The 21,058-nt window shown below is 36.3% G+C and overlaps 2 protein-coding genes and 2 long non-coding RNA genes across 5 annotated transcripts; 3 read left to right on the forward strand and 1 right to left on the reverse strand.

Moving 5' to 3' along the window:
- Positions 1-445: 445 nt before the first annotated feature.
- On the reverse strand, positions 446-8,942 carry bel (ATP-dependent RNA helicase bel). The gene is made up of 8 exons (XM_034330331.2): positions 8,806-8,942; positions 8,119-8,200; positions 7,314-8,002; positions 6,772-7,235; positions 6,382-6,686; positions 5,990-6,289; positions 5,647-5,910; positions 446-5,570 (listed from the first exon to the last, which is right to left on the reverse strand). Exons 1-8 carry the CDS (start codon positions 8,848-8,850, stop codon positions 5,479-5,481), a joined length of 2,241 nt encoding a protein of 746 aa, XP_034186222.2. The 5' UTR covers positions 8,851-8,942; the 3' UTR covers positions 446-5,478.
- On the forward strand, positions 7,857-9,121 carry LOC117607093 (uncharacterized). The gene is made up of 2 exons (XR_004582128.2): positions 7,857-7,993; positions 8,138-9,121. It is a non-coding gene; the product is annotated as an uncharacterized LOC117607093 (long non-coding RNA).
- Positions 9,122-9,365: 244 nt separating this feature from the next.
- On the forward strand, positions 9,366-9,908 carry LOC117607096 (uncharacterized). Its single transcript, XR_004582133.2, has 3 exons — positions 9,366-9,502; positions 9,663-9,720; positions 9,788-9,908. It is a non-coding gene; the product is annotated as an uncharacterized LOC117607096 (long non-coding RNA).
- Positions 9,909-10,653: 745 nt separating this feature from the next.
- On the forward strand, positions 10,654-20,828 carry Gp150 (leucine-rich repeat domain-containing glycoprotein 150). Of its 2 annotated transcripts, none has more exons than XM_034330318.2 (9): positions 10,654-10,794; positions 16,859-17,214; positions 17,662-17,993; positions 18,161-18,744; positions 18,827-19,169; positions 19,256-19,621; positions 19,703-19,876; positions 19,946-20,162; positions 20,240-20,828. In XM_034330318.2, the coding sequence occupies exons 2-9, from the start codon at positions 16,864-16,866 to the stop codon at positions 20,648-20,650; spliced, it is 2,778 nt and encodes a 925-aa protein (XP_034186209.2). In that variant the 5' UTR covers positions 10,654-10,794; positions 16,859-16,863; the 3' UTR covers positions 20,651-20,828. The 2 variants fall into 2 exon arrangements, with proteins under 2 accessions (XP_034186209.2, XP_034186211.2); XM_034330320.2 differs by having other exon boundaries at positions 16,859-17,097.
- Positions 20,829-21,058: the final 230 nt, after the last annotated feature.

Consider the following 21,058-nt stretch of genomic DNA (forward strand, 5'->3'; position numbering starts at 1 on the left):
ATCCATCGTCTCTTATGAGGTATTTGTAACAATATTGACACTCTACATCATTCTTCACAGAACACACATGTTTTGCTTTTTATCTAAGCACAAGGATGCATATATGTTCCCCTTAATGCAATTCGTAACTTATTGCTAATGAACGACAAAGTGTATACATATTATGTATGTATGTATATATATATATATATATATATATATATGTATATGTATTATACACTTTATAGGGTTTTTAAGTTGACTTCTTCCCTTTTGAAATTTCAGACACTTTATTTTTATTTATTCTTTCAGTAGCCGTACGACGTACAGTTGTTTTGCGAAATTTTGTTCCTACTTCTCGCGTATTTTCCTTGGTTCACCTAATGTAGCGTGTAAATGTGCAATTATTAATTAAGAGACCGACAGAATGGTACGTTCACCGTTCCATTTCTTTCCTCTTTCACACTTTTTGTTTCTTATTTTTTTTTTTTGTTTGCCATTTGCTCGCCATCTCAGTGAAGTAAGATAATATAGCAGTATCATTAGAGTTACACAAGTGGATGATACACAACGACGAGCGTCATTCGCCGCGGAAAAAGTAAAACACAGCCATCGAGACTCGTGCCTAGAAGCGATACTAGCTTCCTTCAGAAAATTTCTTTCCATTTTTTTTTTTTATAAATACATCCTTTGTCTGCGTTCTCGATTCGACGACAAGCGACGCTTCTTCGATGAAATAACATTCATAAAAGTTTTCGAAGACATTTTTTCTTTTTTTGCCATCCCTCCAATTTTGTCAGCCTACGCGTATGCTCTTACCCTCCCGTTTCGTGCCCATCCTCTGTTTCTCCCTGTCTCTCCCACACATACATACACAGACACATTCACATCTCGCACATACGATTATTCAATGCTTCAATGCTTTGTTGTTATTCGTTTTCTTTTTTCTCTGAGTATTAACTTTAACCTTTTCACCTTAACCCTTCAGCTACTACTACACCATTATAATGGCTTCTATTTTAAGCGGTTTCCTCGGACGAAAAGACACTATAGAAGCTGCATGGATCATCGTCACCGCTTGTTTTGTTGTTATTCATTTACAATTTCCTTTCGTCTAAATAATATTACTTTACATTAACTTACAATGAATTACATAGCTCATAACAGCGAACGTTTTTGCTCGTAGCTAAAGGGTTAAACGGAACGTTGCTCAAGGTAGGTCCATACAATAAGCGCATACAAATTTGTCTGTCTTTTACCAAAAGCAACGCGAACAACACCGTTCGTAAACAAAATGTTTCAAATGTGAACAAGACGTAAGGAATTAATAGAAAAAAAAGAAATTATCATCTACAGCACGCGATGATAATCGTATTCGGCGGCATCCTCGCCTGCCTAAGTAAGACATTCTTCTGACACACTTGTCGCGTGTCTTACATAAAATAAATATGGCTTACAATGCTTTTTTCATCCTTTCTCTCTCTCTCTCTCTCACTCTCTTTCCCGTATGTGTGCTTTGTAATTGCGCATTCTCATTCTTAATAATGATTGCAGTCACAGTCAAACACCTTTGTTCCTTTTTTTTTTTCAGTTTTTTTTTACACAATATGCAATGATTTACTATTCGTAGCCCCTCTTCTCTCGTTTCTTCGCACTACACTTTTAATTCATCTTTGTCTAATCATTTCACTCTCTGAGTAGATCCATAAATGTTTCCTAAGGCTGCTCGTCCGATATACATTAGAGGACTAAACATAACGTTAAAAAAAGGTAGTTGATACAGTACAAATATATGACTGTCCCTTTTTTATCGACATCTTCTTCGAGAATTAAACGTAAAAAATAAATACTTAATAAATAGTGTCGTTTAATATAACATCGTTTTTTCATTTTTCCTTTCTTTAATTCGTCTAAAGTTGTTAATTACGCTCTAAATCATAATACCCCGTACTCGAAGAATTTACACGTGTGTACATCTCAATTACGAAACGGTGGACATCTGACGATCGCACAAAAATATTTGTCAATTTTCATTTTTTTTTTCTTTTTATATATATTACATATGAAATGAATACGATATAGCTAAGATCGTTAAAAAAAAAAAGAATATGGAATCAATGATATCGCGATTGTTTGTCAATCAGCACTGTTGCGTATAAAAATATTTATAACTAGGAGAGAAGAAATAAGTATGAAAATACTTTCGCGTATAGTTGACGTTAACCGCATAATCTCTGTCCACCACGTTACTCGTAAATGAACGTATTTACTTCCAACTGCACAAAGAGACTAATAACTTACACCGACGCGTCATATGTATTCGTTGCCTGAGTTAACGATTGGACAGTAGAATCCGGAATTTCGTCGGTTTCCCAAAATAGATTTGATTAAATTGTAATTACACCAGTAGAAAAGTAACGACCGATTTCCGTGGATTAAAAAAAAAAAAAAAAAATAACGAAGGAGAGAAAAAAGAAAAATTAAAATTCAGGATAATAGTGTCCAAAAGTCATCTAATTCTTTGTTTTTCTTCTATTATAATAAAATAACGCAACGCAACTTTGCGCATACCGTATATAGTACCACCTAGGGAAATCGACACGGAGATACATTGTTCAAAAAAAAAAAAAAAAGATGAATAGTAACAAATAAGAGTGGTACTAGTAGTAGTAGTAATAGTAGTAGTAATAGTAGTAGTAGCACTAGTAGCGGTAGTAGTAGTAGTAGTAGTATTACGGCAATGATCCTACTATTCTCTTAACAGACTAAGGTTCAAACTGAACAATTAAATTGTGCCGTAAGTAAAAATTGTACACTATATTATATAACGAAAAAGTGGTCGATCACTTTTCGTTGTAGGTTTTTGTTTGTAATGTTCTTGGCAGGGCCTCCGAGTGGACAAACGGACTCGACGATAAAATCATATTAGAATTTGAAATCACACGCACCATATATAGTCGGAAGCCAACAATTATTATTCGTAACACTATTTGAAAGTTCTAGTTGAAATTAATTATTCTCCCTCCCTCGTTAGGGGTACGGAAGTCATTCACACCCTTGGTCCACGGTCACACGGCATACGATTCACGCACGCGATTGCACTATAAATCTATTAATATAACAGGTATAAGTTATGACATGTGTAAAAATCCTGTCAGTTGTCACGCAAAAAGTTGAATTTGTACTTTTTCTCGCATAGATTAGGTAAGAATCCGACGTTTTTTTCATTTTCTTTTCCGTTTCATTATTTTTTTTTTGTTTTTCTTTTATATTCTTTTCGTTACTTTTCTTTCTTTGCACAAAAAGATATCGACATTCTATAAAGCCCTACCAACATCATCAACCAGTAATGACGCGTTTTGTCGTTATCATCTATCGTTTAATGCGCATTTATTTATTTAATTTATTTATTTAACTTCTTTTTTTTGTTTTCCATTTAAGTAGAAACAATGCCCCAAAAAACGTGTTTTTCAGGACTGTGTAAGAGCTAGCGTTCAGCCCTCCCCGATCGGACAACAGCCACGTTATTTGTTTAGATGTTATTTACTTTAACGACTTTTAATATTCCCGTTCCCGGCTCAAACAAACTGAGCTTGATGCATTCCTGACATTCAATACCGATTAATTCATACATTTAACATTTGTATTTCATTAAATTGTTCATTAATCAATTCGCAATGGAAATTGAATGTCACAAGATCGTTCGATATCACAGTCGTTTATCAATTATTTTAATGTTTATGTATTTACGAATATTACGTAGTGTGTATGTATATATATACGTACAGAGAGATATATATATATATATACACACGCACATATATTTATATATGTAGCGTTATCGTACTGATAAATTACAGTTATAAAATATGAGTGCGTCCTTAATGCTTCCTTATTTTCAAAGGGCTTGCTTTTTTGTAATAGTATTTTCTTTATGTCCTCCCTTGAAAAGTTGAGCCAACTAATGGTGTATGTATTGTTGCTCTTCTTTTTTGAAGTTCCCCTCTGTAACTGCAACCGTATTTTTTTTGTTTTGTTCTGTTTGTTTAACCCGTTTTTAAAATGTAAGGTTTCGTTCTCGAGCACTCGCATCCAGTATTGCAATCTTAAGGTTTTTTTGTATGTTTTTATAACGCACCATACCATTGTTACAGGACAACGTCTTTGTTACGTTTAGAAATTCTACTTAGAGTACATTAAAATTCAGGTACACCACTATACCTGATACTCGCTGAAAACGTTCCAGCCTACTCTAAATACAATGATCAAAGTTTTAAATAAAATAATTCTTTGAATTAAAGTGTTACACACACACACAAGCAATAAGTATACAGCAATTCGACTTTGAAAACGTACTTATTGTTAAGAGGACGTGACAGAAATATTGTATAAACGAGATTTCTAAAAGTATCCTAAGACGCAGCCTGTGTTGTCCTTCTCTTAATATCAAAGCTCTCGACTACTGGAAACTTTTACAAGGTTTTTTTAGTCGATTAAACCATGATATTGCCGGCGCAATGTCGTCTGTGTCTGGGGACGGCAAAACAACAAAGTACCATTCGTCGCTGGACTATAGTAAATTTAAAACAGGAATTGTCACGAAAAGCTATGGCGATGGCGATATGGCGTATCCGGGGCGCCTAGTCAAATATGTTATATGTATGTGTATATATATATATATATATGTATTACAAAAAAAAAAAAAAAAAAAAAAAAGAAAAAATAAAAATAAGAAAAAAAAGAAAAAACGGCGCCATTAATTTAAATCAAATTACACAAGTTACTGGCCATTCAGGCAAGAATAATAAAGCACTTGTGCATTTAAAGCTCTACGATTACTCGATTCTAGACGCCATAATTCTCGAAGATACGCCCACCACGTCCTTCAAAAATTTAAATAATGAAGCCGCAACAAAGCTTCATAGTCTCGACAGGAGTTCTAAAAAATTTCACTAAGTTTCTCCACCTACTATGTATCATGTCGTTATATGTCCTATCTAGACATTAACGATTGCTCGACTTGATTCATTAGTGATTATACTACTTGTGTTATTTCAACACGCACGGCAACGAAACTTTGGATGGATCTTATATCGTTTTATCTAGTACCTGACAAATCCTGACTGTCTCTCGGGTTTCCCATCAAAGTGAGATCATTATTTTACATGTCATTCCGATTTTCTTTCGTCGATGTTAAACACTGGAATTGCACTTCGGATTTGTCAATTGTGTTTCGTCACACACGAATAAAAAGTATTTATGGAATTGAATAAACACAATTACTTGTTTGTTTTTTAGTTTGAAAATTGTAGTGCACAGGCAGTTAGAGAACGTGATGTGTTTATACGTAATAATTGTTTGTCTTTTGTTGTGTATACGCGCGCAAGTACGTGCGTGTTGTTACACCATGTGTATGTCGTACGTGTCTTTCTTACATATATTTGAATTTATGTGTATAGTAGTAAAAGTGGAAATAAAGATGGTGGTGGTGATGACGATTTACTTGCCCCACCAATCAGGATCGTTACTGCTAATGTTGTTACTAGAGTTGTACGATGAATTATAATTATTTCCATAATTTCCATAACCTCCTAGAGAAAAAAGCAATTGACATGTGTAAATATTTGATTAAAATCGTTCGTACCCAAATAATAAATCTATACTAACCTCCATAACCACCGGGCCGACCGGAGGAACCATTGCGAGCTGATCCAGAACTAGGGTTCTGACGATAATCTCTTGCACCGAATCCGCCACTAAATCGGCTTTTAGTACTACCACCAGCTCGACGAGATCCACCTCCAGTGTATCTTGCTTCAGCAAACATTTCATCCAGCCAATGTGGAATTTCTTGATTGGCTTCGATTAGAAGAGATACCAAATCGCGTACCAAGTTAGAATTTTTATTATTGAAAAATGACGTTGCCAGACCTATTTATATAAATGAAAATATATTACCATTATATAAAATGATCAAATAATTCGCTAAAAATATGTATAAAAAACAAACCTAAATTTCCCATACGACCAGTACGACCAATTCGGTGGACATATTCTTCCACATCTCCTGGTAAATCAAAGTTTATCACATGTTTCACATGTGGAATATCAAGTCCACGAGCAGCTACGGCAGTCGCAACGAGTATTGGCGCTTTACCAGCACGGAAACGACGTAAGGCGTCTTCTCGTTCGCGCTGTGTTCGATCACCATGAATGCTAGTTACCGGGTAGCCCATCTGATGTAAGTATTCTTCTAACATATCTGCACCTTTCTTTGTTTCCACAAACACTAATGTTAATGATTCAGACGCTGAAATTTCAAGCGATCGAGTTTATATATCTATGTATTGTATCACGGGATACATTTTATATCGTATATTCATTTGAATTTCTGCAACTTACTAGGATCTGCGAAGTTATTGGCTTGAAGAAGATCAAGCAAGTAAGAACGCTTGTCTTGTTCTTCCACCCATACAATTTTCTGAGTAATGTTTTCAGAAGTCGAGCCGACACGGCCCACAGCTAAAAAGATATAATTACTCAAGAAATCTCTTGCAAGCATTTGTATTTCTTTTGGGAACGTAGCTGAAAACATGAGCGTTTGTCTTTCACCGGTGGGTGGCATAGTGTCTTGTTGAACTATACGTCTGATCTGTGGTTCGAAACCCATATCCAACATACGATCTGCTTCATCCAAAACTAAGAATCTAAGAAAGAGAAATTCAGTATTTTACTTGGATTAGATATTTCAAATAATTAACGATTTATCGGCTGTAAAAATGTGATACACACCGGCAATTATGTAACCCAATTTTACCGCGTCCCAACATATCTCCGAGACGTCCAGGTGTTGCTACAAGAAGATGGCAGCCACGATCTAATTCTCGCATTTGATCACCAATGTTTGAACCACCATAGACAACAGCAGGACGCATACGTGATCTATACGCAAATTTCCGTGCTTCGTCATATATTTGTGTGGCAAGCTCTCTTGTAGGTGCTAATACTAGACCTAATGGATATTGTTTACGCTTGCCAGAATTGACTGGCGGTGGACGCGGCCCGCTTTCATAAATCTGATTCAATATTGGCACTAAAAAGGCCGCTGTTTTACCAGACCCTGTTTGGGCACAGGCCATAACATCACGGCGCCCGATAATAATCGGTATCGCGTATTTCTGTACTGGTGTAGGTTTATCATAACCAGCCAGAGTAATACTATTTTTTATTATCTCTGTCAGCTTAACTTCGTCAAACTGCAAAAAGAAATAAGTTGTGAATAATGTGTACGACGTTATTAAGTATAATTTACCCGAATATTTTTTATAACTTACAGATGTGATGTGAGGAGGTATGTTATCTCCAGTAGCCTCAACTGGGATATCCTCATATTTACTAAAGTTAATGCCAGTATTCCCAGTACCAAATAGTTCCACCTCCAGTCGCTCATCTCTGGAAGTGGGAATTGTCCAATCAATTTCAGAGTTTCTTCTGCCTCCTTCTCTGTCGTCCTTCCATCTACCACTGCTACTCCCCATTCTGTGATCGTTTCTAGTGTCTTGCCAGCGCTCGTTTCTAGGTTCTTGCCAACGATCATTTCCGGAGCTAACCGGGCGATCCCGTTCACGATCGGAATTCGGGTATCTAAAATCTCTTCCATTCTCTTGGGCAGGGTTACGTCTACTGCGTCCACCAAAGTTTCCAAAATTTCCGAAGTCGACATCGCGGGAAGTTCGGCCGTCTCTATATCCTGAACCACCACCAGCACCTCCGCCTGCGCCGCCGCCGCCACCGCCGCCACCACCAACGCCGCCACCGCTACCGCTTCCGCCTCCACCTCCACCTCCACCTCCAGCACCAGGACCGCCGCTGCTACCGCCACCAGTACCAACACCACTTCCTCTTCCACGATCACGATCTCTTTCTCTCTCCCTTTCGCGATCACGCTCTCCACCTCTCTCCCGGTCAGAATATGGTCTTGAGTTGGAAGAAGAATGATGTTCTCCGCCCGAAGGTGCGTTACCTACAAACAATTTCTTTTATTTTACCTGTTCGATACGGTCGTAATTATACATAATCAAAGTAAAGGATAAATTTTTTTCAACAGCTACTAAAGATATTTCATAGTTTAATACTGACTTCCAGATTTGTTTCGCAGGTGCGGTGGTACGTAGCGACCCCCACTTGGTTGGCGGGAGCCCTGCAAGTCCAGACCAGCTAACTAAAACATAAAATGCAAATTTTTGAAATCATTGTTATTTGTATGCATATTGCAATTACAATCGTATATCCCCACGATCATTTACGTTCAAATAAAAGGTAGAAACATCATGTTACGAAATATACGATACATTGTTCAGAGATGAAAAAATCATGAGTATTAAATTGTAATTTAAGAACATGAAAATATGCGCTATATTTATTATTAATGGAAGAGGGTATAAAAAATACATGTGTCGCATGTATTTCATTTAACGATAAGAATTTGAACATGATAAAAAAAATAATACGCGAATACGTCATGGCACGAGGTATGCTGTTCCCGGAATTGGTTGCCGCCATTACAAAGCTGTACGTCACAAACGAACCTAACGATGACCTGGTCTATAAAATTTTTTGATTTTAGAAAAGATACTGGATTAAATGACTCGCAAAAGTATAGGTTATAAAATACAGCTTATGTGTTCTTGAAAATTGATTATACGAGGTCCGATCTCGATAATAGTAATAAATAATAAATGATTTAGGTAAAACGGATAAAAAGAAAAGACGTGGTTCGAAACTACCGTTGTCAGAAATACATGAAGCTTTTAATCTTTTTTTTACCTGCTGCTCTAGACCTGATCCATTCTGGTTGGCTGCATTACTCATATTACTCCGCCTCGGTACGTATTTTTCGTGGCTCTGCCTCAGAAGCTTTTTAGCTGTTTCTCGCCTAGACAACCACAAAGCAAAAAATTTCAATTGTTCAACTCCTTCTTTCTCTCTTTTCGTTCCTTGCTGATCTACAAACGAAACTTGTCGACTATGTGAAACAGTTAAAATTACAGTTCCTGCCTGTCGTTACTTCGATACAAAGGAAATTCGAAGACTGGCTACTATGAAAGGCCTCTGGCCACACTTGACGTCGACGCAACAAAAATGGCCGAGCGCCGAAATATTGCTAGCAAGATGGCTGTCGACTAATATCCGCCGGAAATTAGGAAAACTAAAGGAGCACACACTGTTGGATAATTTTCTGACCGTTTGTCATTCTTATTACTCTGAAGTATCAAATTTTTAGATGAATTTAGAGTTTACGCATAATATTGTAACAAAGTTCATGAACACCTTCGTGTTACTTTTTCAATTTACTGTTTGTTGGTACGCTTGCTCGCGATATTGATAATATCCATATTTCAGAGTAAATTGTTCAACCAGAGAAGAAATGAGAGTGCCTCATGCTCGAGAATTCGTTGTCTCCGGACAAGTGCTGCACCAAGCGGCTAACTCTTTCAAAACTTGGGGATCTACCTTTTTTGTGGTATGTACATCTTTAGCATAGACAAGAACCTATTTAATTCAACCATAAACGAAATAACATTAAGTTCATATTTCACGATCTGAAATACCGACGCCGGTAAAAATCTCATCTTTGTCGGCTGCTCTGTTGCGCACCCTGCAATTTAGAACAATGATTTTAGAAACTACATCAGGCTAAACGACCGATGGATCGCGCTGGTTGATAATTAAAAGAAAAAGGTAAATAAAAACGTGTCTTTTAACGATTCTATCTCTTCCAAACATCTAAAGGTTCACTCTTTTCCAGCATCCAAAGTCCTCCATTTTCTGAGCTTCTCTGGCTTTCCTAAAATAGAACAAAAGACAACCTTCAATTTGGCATCAATTTGTTCATATTACGTTCTTAAAATAAAAAATTATCACCCTCAGAATATTGACTGTATGAATCTCTGTAGCTCTTAACACTTTGGTCTCTCCAGAACATCCAAAGACTCTCCCTCCTTTAGCTTCCAAAATCCTCCATTTTCTAATCTACTATCTAAAATCGAACGAAAGACAATCTTTTCTGTGACATCAATCTTCTATATCCTCAAAATAAAAAGTTACCATCTTTTAAAACATTGACTTGGCTCCCTCCTCAACATCCACATGTTCCTCCACTTCCAGGATCCAACATCCTCCCGTTTTTGAGCTTCACTGACATTCTCAAAATGAAATAAAAGACAGCTTATCATCTGGTATCGATATTGAAGCATACTGCATTATTTTTTTACCTCGTCTGTCATTATTATTTAAACAAATATCAGAGAGGAATTCTCACTAAAAACACGTACTAAGATGTTTATCCTAGATTGTAAAACTACTCGATAAAAATAATTGTTTTAGTATCGTTTTCTTTTAACTATCAACGCAATTGTTCTAGAAATCTTTGGCAAATAATCGAGGCATCAACAGGAAAGTTGTCAGATTGGTTTCTGCTTCGCCAGATGGCAGAACAACGATTACCTGTTATCTGAACTTTTACCTGGACAGCTAGCTGCGGCTGTGGCATCAGGGACCAACCAGCCAATGGGCGGCTACAGCTTGGTAGGGCCCCGGGTAAATCCCCACTTCCAATGTTCCCTGGCTCGAGTGCAACAGATTACGTAGTTCAGAAATTCGTTCAATGTAAGCAGGAAAACGACGGCTTCTATAGTGTCAGTTTTCGACGCTGCTTTTTACGCAACTAGTGCATCGTTCGCGCGCGTTATATTGCCAATCCGCAAAATAGACTGCCGATCGACGAAGAATATCCAGCAGCGGAAACGAAAGCAGGTGAGCAATCTAGATCCGTTAACTCTTATCGCTGAAGCGAACTCGATGACCATTTCCTTGATAAAATGGCTCTTCATTGGAGATACCTTTCTCAGTGGCCAACTAACAAATTTTCGTTGATCTTCGAAGATACCTCGCGGTAGACTTATTTTTTTTAGTCGCGTAACCTGTTTCTTCTTGAATAATCCTATTTCTAGCAGGGACTGCCTTAGGTGTATTTCACGATTAAGGTCACATGACGGCAGTGTGTGTATTTCTGCCATGTTCGAAGAACAAATATGCAGAAATTATTATTCTTTATGCATTTAAACAATTTTACAGTGGATTGGAGTGGAACTATTTAGAAAGTGTACCATCGTGCACTGTTCCTCTTTTTAAATCGTTCTTAATTTTAAGTTCATATTTATACTTTATAATTAAACTGTAACAAATCGTTGTTTATTAGCAATATAATTGTGTCAGATTTTTGCTCCTTTTTTGTTTTATCTTACGTAAATTCATTGGAAGTTAATCGTGCGTGTAGAAACGTAATTGAAGGACGAGTAAATGAGTTCGCGAGTTTTAATACGTATAAATGACAAAATAGCAGTAGTTTATTATTACAGTTATATTTTAGGAGTGAAATAACACGCAACACTTGTGCAATTTTTCAGTTTGAGAGAATAATCAAAATCATTATTTCGCAGAAATATGCGATCGTTGTTGCATACCTTAGCACGCATATCAGAGGCGACAGATTAGCTCTTCGTTGGCGCCGACCAACTACGAAATAATGTAACCGATAAGAACCGTACAAAACAAGGTAGCATATTTTATACCGAACATCCGAGACGGCTTAAAAGCTTTTGTCTTATCAAGCCGTTTTAAGTTTTTCAAATTGAAAAATTTCTATAAATAAACGGATGAAAATAAAAAATAGTTGATTCTGAGAACGTGAAGCGATCGTATAGCGACATTAATATTAATACAAAGCAAAAATGTTTTTACGTAAGCAACGCACCATGCTGTCGCCACATTATAGCCACACACGCGCACACATCCTCGAGTTCAGCGATAGTGTATGAGACACCAGAGAGAACGATTTAAAAGCGGCCTGACAGTCCGAGTTAATCCAATCGAGAAAACAGATCTATTGAGCGCGCTTCTGAAACACTCGTGACAAGAGGCGTTTTTATTTTCACTTAAAATCGTTCAAAAATTTTTTAAAAAACCTAGATTTTGGTTTGTGTATTAAGTAAAGGAAAATCTAGAAACTTTGTGAAATAGTTTTCTTGTGTACCTGTATAATAACGGTACAATGAAACGGTGAAATTTCGGAATCGCATTTGAAATTGAAAGAAATGGCAATTAAACACTGCGCATACCACCTTTCCATAGTCAGCTGTCCCCAGCCACCTTATCGCATAACGCCTCCAGTGTAATAATGGCGTTGGAATGTTTACTTCTCCAATAACAATGGTCAATACATTTTTCTCTTGTACGTTTAACACCGAACGATGTTAGTCCGAATATTTTTGCAAAACGGTGCAATATGTATTTCGCATCCTTTCAGTAATTTATCTGAAATCCAAGGTCAAGGTTCATTTAGAAAATTATTTTTAACCGAGAAAAACTGGAACTCTATTCAGGCTGAGTTATTGTTACCAGTCGTAAAACCTAATATTTTCTGTCAAGACCCAGAGGTCTTGTCTGCGGGGTTTTCCTGACAAAATATGGAAAAACATATTATTGTACCTTCTTTGCGTTTACTATCTTACGGAATTAATGTATAATGAATGATAGATGCGTCGATATGAACCGAAGGATCTAAAAAACAGGCTATTCAATGCTTGGTAATTTCAATCTTGTTCTGATACTTTCTGTCGAGATCAGAAACGATCGTTCCTGCTCCCTGAATGAATAAGTACCGAGTGGAAGAGCCGGTTCGCCAGATGCCTCGATTATCTTCTTTTTTTCCCCTCCTTTTGCTTTTTCTTTGAGCTGCAAACACGATACTTCTCTCAATTGAGGAAAATAGAATTATTTTTTTAATACGAAGTATATCTCAAAGTTCATGCCTTATTATTCATCGGTGAATAATAGCAGGAGATATCGTTGTACGTGTCACGTACATATATGTATCTAGGATAAAAGAGTACTTATACGTACAAGACAGAGGGTCGATTTTTACCCTGTAATTCCTAGCAACGTCTGCTTCTAAGAAAATTAATGTCCCAACTGCTGATCGACACATTTTTCTTTTAATATAGTTGTAATGTTCTTTAAGAAATAGTTTCATTGTACTCTGCTTTTATAGACATCAATGTAAGGTGCTGTATAAGGGAACATTCGCGTTAATCATCGAGCAACGTAGCTGGATAAGTCGTGGCTCGGACCTACGAAAAATATCAAGCTAAAATTAGATATTACATAGGAAATAAAAACGTTTTGAGGTCAACGATTTTTAAGCTAAATAGTTTATGTTTGTTAAAAATAGAATATGGGTGAAATCTAATCAGAGATTTATGAATGTCAGTATAAGGTGAAATAAAAAAATTTCAATTAAAGCATTGCCAGTTCTTATCACTCTTGGGCGCCATGTGATATAACTTTTTCATAATATTCTTCCTTCGATTGTATCATCAAGTTCTGAAAGATTATTGACAGAAAACAAAGTTTAAAAAAAGGAATAAAGAAAATTGAAATTAGTTGAGAACTATTAAAGGGATCATTTTGAGATTGTAATATTCTATTAATGAATTATTTTGCGATAGTGGTTTGGGTTTACAAATTTTATATTCTAATCTCTATAAAATCATAAGAGAGAGTAGAAAATTGTTTAAGTAACACTTTATGTGGTACGCAGGATTATGTTTAATAAATCATAAAGAGCATGCAGGAAAGTGCAAATTACCAAACACAAAATACAAAGACTTCAAAGAGTAATGGCGTAGTTTCAGATAAAACGAATATGTTATCAGTACGTGCGTGATAAAACTCGCAGATAAGACAAGGCGGCAAAAAAACCTGTTCTGTGATAAAACAAAGGTAACGGTGTACTTGGCGGAAGGGTTAAATGAAACACTCGACGTTGCATTATCTTTGCGCGAGACGGAGACAATCGCAGACTAATTAAGCGCATTTAGAAATAAATATCATAACATCAACCCTATAATAGCATCATAGGGATATTCAACTTAATTTCAAATTTAATAAAGTACTATCAGAAGAGCGAATTTTAAAAATGAATTATTTTCATAAATGTCATCAGTGATAAGTGAAACTTCATCAAAGCCCCCTTTCATTCATCCCGCTGTTTATTAATTATTCTGAATGACCATGTGGAACGATGAACCTGAATAAGGTTGACCATTTAATACCTGTAGCGCGCCTTGTTATTAATTACGAATGCAACAGTGATGCGTTGCATAAGTGTTAATTACGATGCAGAAACGTTTACGCGACAGAACAAGAGCAGCAAGATCGTTCGAAAAGAGGGAGTTAATGATTGGGCTCGATACAAGAGCGTCCCGATACTTTGTTATTTATCTATAGCAGTATCAAAAAGCGATAAACATGAGGATTTCACGCAATTTTGCAACAACTTGCAGAGTATAGAAAATAATTTTTTTTATTGTTTCTATAACGTAACATCTTCCAAAAGAGATAACTTCACTGGCGGAAATGATTTCAGCTCGCACATTCGTGTGAACCAAGAAAGTCAAATAGATTCTTAATCAGTATAAGTACCGCTATCTTGATTACCGGAATTAGCCACGTAAGTCAGAATTAAAGAAAAACAGCCCGCATTCGAAGTATAATAAATATATTTAAGGTTTTTTTTTAAGTATATCGGATAAGTTAATTAATCAGTAAGAAGAGTGATATTCTGTTAAGTTGTAGGTAATTTGAAACAATAAACACACCCTTACGAAATCGTTGCTTTTACTCTGTTATCGATATACCAGATTGCGGCCATCGCGTTATGATAGTGTTATGTTAACGTTGAACCAGTAATATTTCTTGGTACATAGTGTCATTCGAGCCGGTTGATTTCACAATAAATCACCTAACGGTCTTGCTTAGGATTCAATCGATTCGATACATGATTCCAAGTTGGAAAATGCCTCGACAGTCCTTGTCGAAGACGGCGCTTTATTTAACCATCCAACGCACGCTGACGGAATGAATGTTTTCTACGGGATGGAATGTTGTCTTGCTTGGCAAGAAATAATTCATCACAATGATCTTTGCCTTCCGTTCGAAATCTCGCAAGATTCTTACCAACCGCGCGTTAACCAAACGATTGATAATAATGACAATTTTATTTGTCAAAGGTATCTTTATTCTCCCGATAAAGAAAATAATCATTGTTCTCTCGATAAATAGTTACACTGATCTTCTTCTTTAAAAAAACAAAAAGGAAAGAAGCATTTCTTGATACATCTATCTTGACGTCAATCCATTTTGGATTTATCGTCGGCCACGTAGGTGGGCCGAAAACGCCAGTTCGAAAATGCCAATGCCTAAGATTTACAGATTCTTCCTGAAACTGACCGGCCGGTGTGGCCCCTTTTCTTTGCGGGTCTATGCCAACGAAATTGGAATGGAAAAGCAGAAGGGACCACCTGCGTTATGGTCGGGGACAGGTAATTCTACCTGGCTTTAACCGACCAGATTTTTCGAGAGTCGAACAAAGAGGCCCAACTGGCACTCGTGCACCCTACGACTTAAACCCACCTTCCTCCTCTTCAAGCGGTATTCACACGCATACCTGGTCGCTTCAGTGTCCGGTTCTCTTAAACTGCATTCTATCCGCGATGGCTCCAGCTATTTGCTGTTCAAACAAGCACACCTAGCGCGTCTGTCGATACAAGGAAAATGGATTTTTCTCGGTGCCGATTTCCTTTGGATTTTACCTTTCAAGATGAGGAAAGATTTATACATCTATCGGTGATATTCCCGGGTTTTCAACGAATTGAGACCAAGGAGTCTCAAAATTTTTATAGAAATCTACAATTTAACTTCTGACAAAGAGAAACATTTGTTTGCGTAGTAAGAAATAAGATCACTCTGTCATTTGAGCAGATGAATGTAATCTAATGCTGTACTTTATACCGTTAACTATACTATATTCTGTATTATATTCAGTTGAACTATTTTAATTTCATTTATTTGCATTCCATTGAATATTGTTCCAGAAATTTATCAGTTCCTCAATTATAATCTTGAATGATTTTTAATTGTCAGAAATAAAATGATCTTCGATATTAATTAATCATGAACAACGAAACGTGATAATCCATTTATGTACGTAGTCACGTATCAAGTAATCGTATAATGCATCTTTAATCTACATTGTTGAAGTATCATTTGTATGATTTCATTCATTTTTATCGGAGATGAATTTATTAAGTGTCGTCATGATAATGTAATTAATTTTGTAGAAATTATATTACATTGCAAAAGAAAATTTTAATAACGCGTTGATAATTTGACGGTACCCTTAATGTGGGACCAAAGGTATTCACTTCCATCTTTACAAAAACTTACCACTGTACATTTTTATGTATCAAGGTAGTAAATGTTATTTATTTAGCAAACAATATGTCGAATAGTACACTCCCATATACAAAATCACGTTCCTTTGAACCATGACCAATTTTGGATCTTGCTGTGACTACATACGCCCTCGCGTATCTTCGAGAAGGAGCGATTTCAATGTCACAAACACGACTTCCATATGAACGTTCGAAAATTCTCGGCTATTTTTATACATGAGCAACAAACATTATCTTACGATCGTAACAGCTTTTGTTTAATACAAGCGTACAGGATTAAATTTGTGTACGAAACAGTAGGCGATTGAAAATCAAAGATCTAGACACGAGGTCCGGAAGGATCGAGAAGACAGGGGCTTCTCTGGGATCAGTTACACGATGGCAGTTGTCTTTGTAGTATAGATGGCTGCACTTTCGCTTCTTAAACCGGTCGTGATCGCGGTCACTTAGCTATGCATACAGAATAACTATAAAACTTTTAATGCTACTATGTCTTTAGCTGAAAATGATTTTTGTTTTTACAGGAACAATGAAGGTTCTAGTAGCGCTGCTACTAATAACCTTCTTGTGCGAAGCGCTGTCCTTGACTACTTCTACTGCAACGTCTGCTACACAGGCGTTTACGGTTCAAAAAGATAATAATGTGGACGTAAGCACAGAATCATCGAAGATCTCATCAAGTTCTTCGGCGACGAAGGAGCCGTATACTACTGGAATTGCACCAGCAAGTGTACAATCGAATAAAACTTCTGTCGATGAAAGGGTAACATCAAAATCGAAATCGGATGACGATATTCTGCTTATGAAATCCCTTTTAAGTCCTAAGAATATGCTGTTGCAAGAAATTAATACCTTGGACGAAGAAACTTCTAATGCTAAGGTGATGGTTGTTGTTTAAAGGATAATGGAAGAAATCGACCGAAGTATCTCTTCTATTAACAAAAACTTTTTGTAATATACGTTTCTATGGATAAGGAAGGTCGTTTTGCGACGACGAAATTCTAAAATTTTCATTTTTTACATTTTCAATTCATGAAAGTCTCTAAAAACATATTCTGTAATAAGTTTTTATTGACAGTGGAGGTCTAAAAAGTGGCCAATTTCTACCATTGTCCTTTTGTGTAGCCGTATGCCCGTTTGCTTCATTATTAGCGCAATCACTAATATTTGTACATTGTAATGTGATATGTAAAATGTCTACAATTGTGATGAAATTTGTCGCTTAAAAAAAGCGTTAAACCCAATTGCAACATTGAAGTTTCAAATTCGAGTTCATTTGATACAAACAAATGAAGAGAACCGTAATTTCTTAAAAATTTAATTGTAGATGCAAGATGAAGTTGCACAAACGCTTAAAGCGGAAGCTAAAAGGATCAGGCCGTCGGAACCGGTGACGACAACAAAGTTGCCAGCCACAAAAACCGATTTTATTACTACGACGAAGGACAGTACTACGAACAAATTGATCGAAGTTGAAGATACACCTTACGAGGGCGATTTGGGTGAAAACGAAGAAGACGAGGGTGACGATGAATATGACGACGAGGACGAAGACGACGAAGAGAACGACGATGAGCCTGAGGACGACGAACAAGTAATGACGCAGTGTCCTGATTACTGCAGATGTGCTGGAGAATATGCAGCTGCAACGACTGCAACGTACGTGCATGGCTTTTCCTGATAACATTATATAATTTGTTTCCTTTATTGTAACGAAAGATAAACGCAACGTTGATATCCGCAACTCGTTATTATTATACTATATAACTGTAATTATTAGGTTGCGCACATCAAATTTGTGTTATAATCTTTTTTTTTTTGTTCAGATGCACCAAACTTGTGGATGAGCAATCCTTTGGCACTGGTATCGTACATTTGCGTATAGAAAATGCCGGGCAAATTTATCTCGGCCCTCACGCATTTGCATCGCGAGGTCTTCAACAATTGGAATCCATTACAATCACCGACACAAGAATAGTCGAATTGAATCAAACGGCTTTCGACGATATACCATATTTATTCTGCGTAAATTTAACACGCAACGACCTCCAAGAGATTCATCCGAATACTTTCCACAGTAACAAACAGCTATCTCTGCTTGCCATCTCTGGAAATCCATTGAAACATACGCAAGATGCTAAATTATCGAAACATGGACTGTTCGATGCTCCGTCGATTACCGAGTTAGATTTCTCGTATAATGGTCTAACCAAACTGAAACGCACAGCATTTTCAAGGATGCCAAGCCTTACTTACATAATTTTGAAAGGAAACAAATTGAAAGAAATTGATAGCTCAGCTTTCAATACATTGGAATCGCTCATGGAAGTAGATTTTTCAAATAATTTGCTAAATGAAATTCCTGTTGATCTATTATACAATAGCGGAATTCAAACATTTAAAGTTGCTGGTAAGATAATGTTAATTACACAATTTACCTGATACATTTATATTTCATGGATATTTTCAATAGAGATATGTTTCGTTTTCAGGAAATAATTTGCAAACTCTGAGCACCATAAAAATGAAAAAATTGAGAGTATTAGATGCATCTAATAACAAAATCAAAATAATAGGAAAAGATGACCTTATGGATGTTCCTTTATTGGACCAATTGATAATTAATTCGAACGGTCTTAAAAGAATTCATCAACACGCTTTCGATAATCTCGATCAACTTACTCATCTCGATGTTAGTAATAACAAGTTAACTTCCTGGTCGGAACATCATCTGAGAACTAATTCAAGGTTACAAGAATTATTGATGAGCGACAACCCTGAATTAAAGACCTTACCAGTCTTCAAGACTGTTGGTTTTGAGTACAATTCTTACAGGTATTTAAGTATTTAAATTTAGTTTTTAACATTGAATTAATAATTTTAAAAAATACATAAAATATATAATTGAATGTCTGTTGCAGCGTATCCCGATTTGACTGTGCAAATTGCGGCTTGTACTTCCTTGAAGAAACAACCTTTAATGCTATGCCGGCAATAACACGTTTGAATCTGTCCAGAAATCGTTTAACTGGCTTGCCAAACGGTCTTTTAAGTCGTCTTTTGTCTTTGAGAATTCTTGATCTATCCGATAATATTATCAAATCTTTGGATAACAGTATGTTCCGCGGTGCTATTAGTTTGACTAAAATCAGCCTTGCGGGTAATCCTTTGGTTACGTTACAAGTGACACCATTCCTGGTAGCTCCAGGTCTTACTAAACTCGACGTGAGCAGATGCGCTTTGGAGAGAGTTTGGAGCGAAGCTAGAGTTCCACTGACTAGTTTACGGTACATAAAATGAAACAAAGCTATACAAACAATATGTCATTTCAAAAGAATATGAGAAATAATGTTATGTTGTATTTTTAGGTCCCTGTCAGTTCGCGAAAACCTTCTACGTCGAATTACCGTGGAAGAATTAAAAGCAACACCGAAGATCGTTAGCTTAGATTTAGCGCATAATCCTCTTGATTGTGACGTCGAATTTAATGAGGCTGTACAATGGCTTACCGATCATGGTGTAACACCAGTCGAAACGTCAAGGTATGAATTGAGTTTTGCTTATCGAACATATAGGTAGTTGTATTTTTCTAATTCTCTTGTAATTTACAGATATATTAGTAATTATGGTAACGATGATAATTACCAAGATTCTGAAGGTATCAGTCAATGGACCGATTTAGCGAAGATAGTCTGCGATGGTATTAATGACGGTCCACCAGAAAGACCAGTGCCACGTAAGGAAAAGAAAGTGAAGATCATCGTTGAAGGACTTGATACGGCAGAATACTCTGATACATTATTAAGGAACAATTTTGAAAATGATGATGTAAGTACAAACAAACTTTTAATATTTTCTTATTTATGAAGGTATGATGTGAAAATGGTCATCAAATTTTGTAACAGGATTTAGTTAAAATGCACGTTGATCATGGATTAAAACCGAACGAAGAAGTTGAAAAAGCATGGACCACTCAAGATCAAGAATATGAAGATTTCGTTCCCGCAGAAGATACAGAATATCGTCCTTGGTATTCTACTACCGATGTTTGGGCTATAGCCACCATAATCATTACAACGTTATTAATGGTGCTGTTAACAGTGCATGTTGCAATTTATTTGGCGAAACGACGAGGTCATGGCCCCGTTATTAGACCACCGATGATCCTTCGACAAGGTTTGATAGATAACAAAAATTGCGGTTTAGTTTACAAACCTCTGCAAGAAGAAATCACTACACCGCACGTACCGAAAAGAGGAAGCTTTTATTCCAGTAGTACATTCCACTACGACAAGATCGTACCAGAAAGTGTTTAAAATTTATTATAAATGCAACTAATTATTTGACAGCCTATGTAATTCAGTCTTGACAATATTTTAAGAGAGATACAAAAATTTATAAAGAAATAGAACGTATTTTATGCAAAAAATCGATGGAGTTTATAGGCTTTTTATAATGGTATGGAAGTAAGAAATATTTAAACACAAGTAGTAAGTATAATGACCAACAAATACATTTAAGTGTAGCTGATGGAAAAAATAATTAAAGTATCGTGAGAGCACATTTTTTGGAGTGCTTTGTATATTTTTTTACCTTTAGGGTTAAAACAATATTTGATAATATTTTGAGGGTGAGTATTTTCTTCTATCAGTTTTGCTTGAAAATTGAAATAAATCAATAATTAATTTTATCTGTACATGTAATTAATATTACATAAGTACAAT

Source organism: Osmia lignaria, chromosome 2 (genome assembly GCF_051020975.1).
Source record: "Osmia lignaria lignaria isolate PbOS001 chromosome 2, iyOsmLign1, whole genome shotgun sequence".
Taxonomy (NCBI): Eukaryota; Metazoa; Arthropoda; class Insecta; order Hymenoptera; family Megachilidae; genus Osmia; species Osmia lignaria.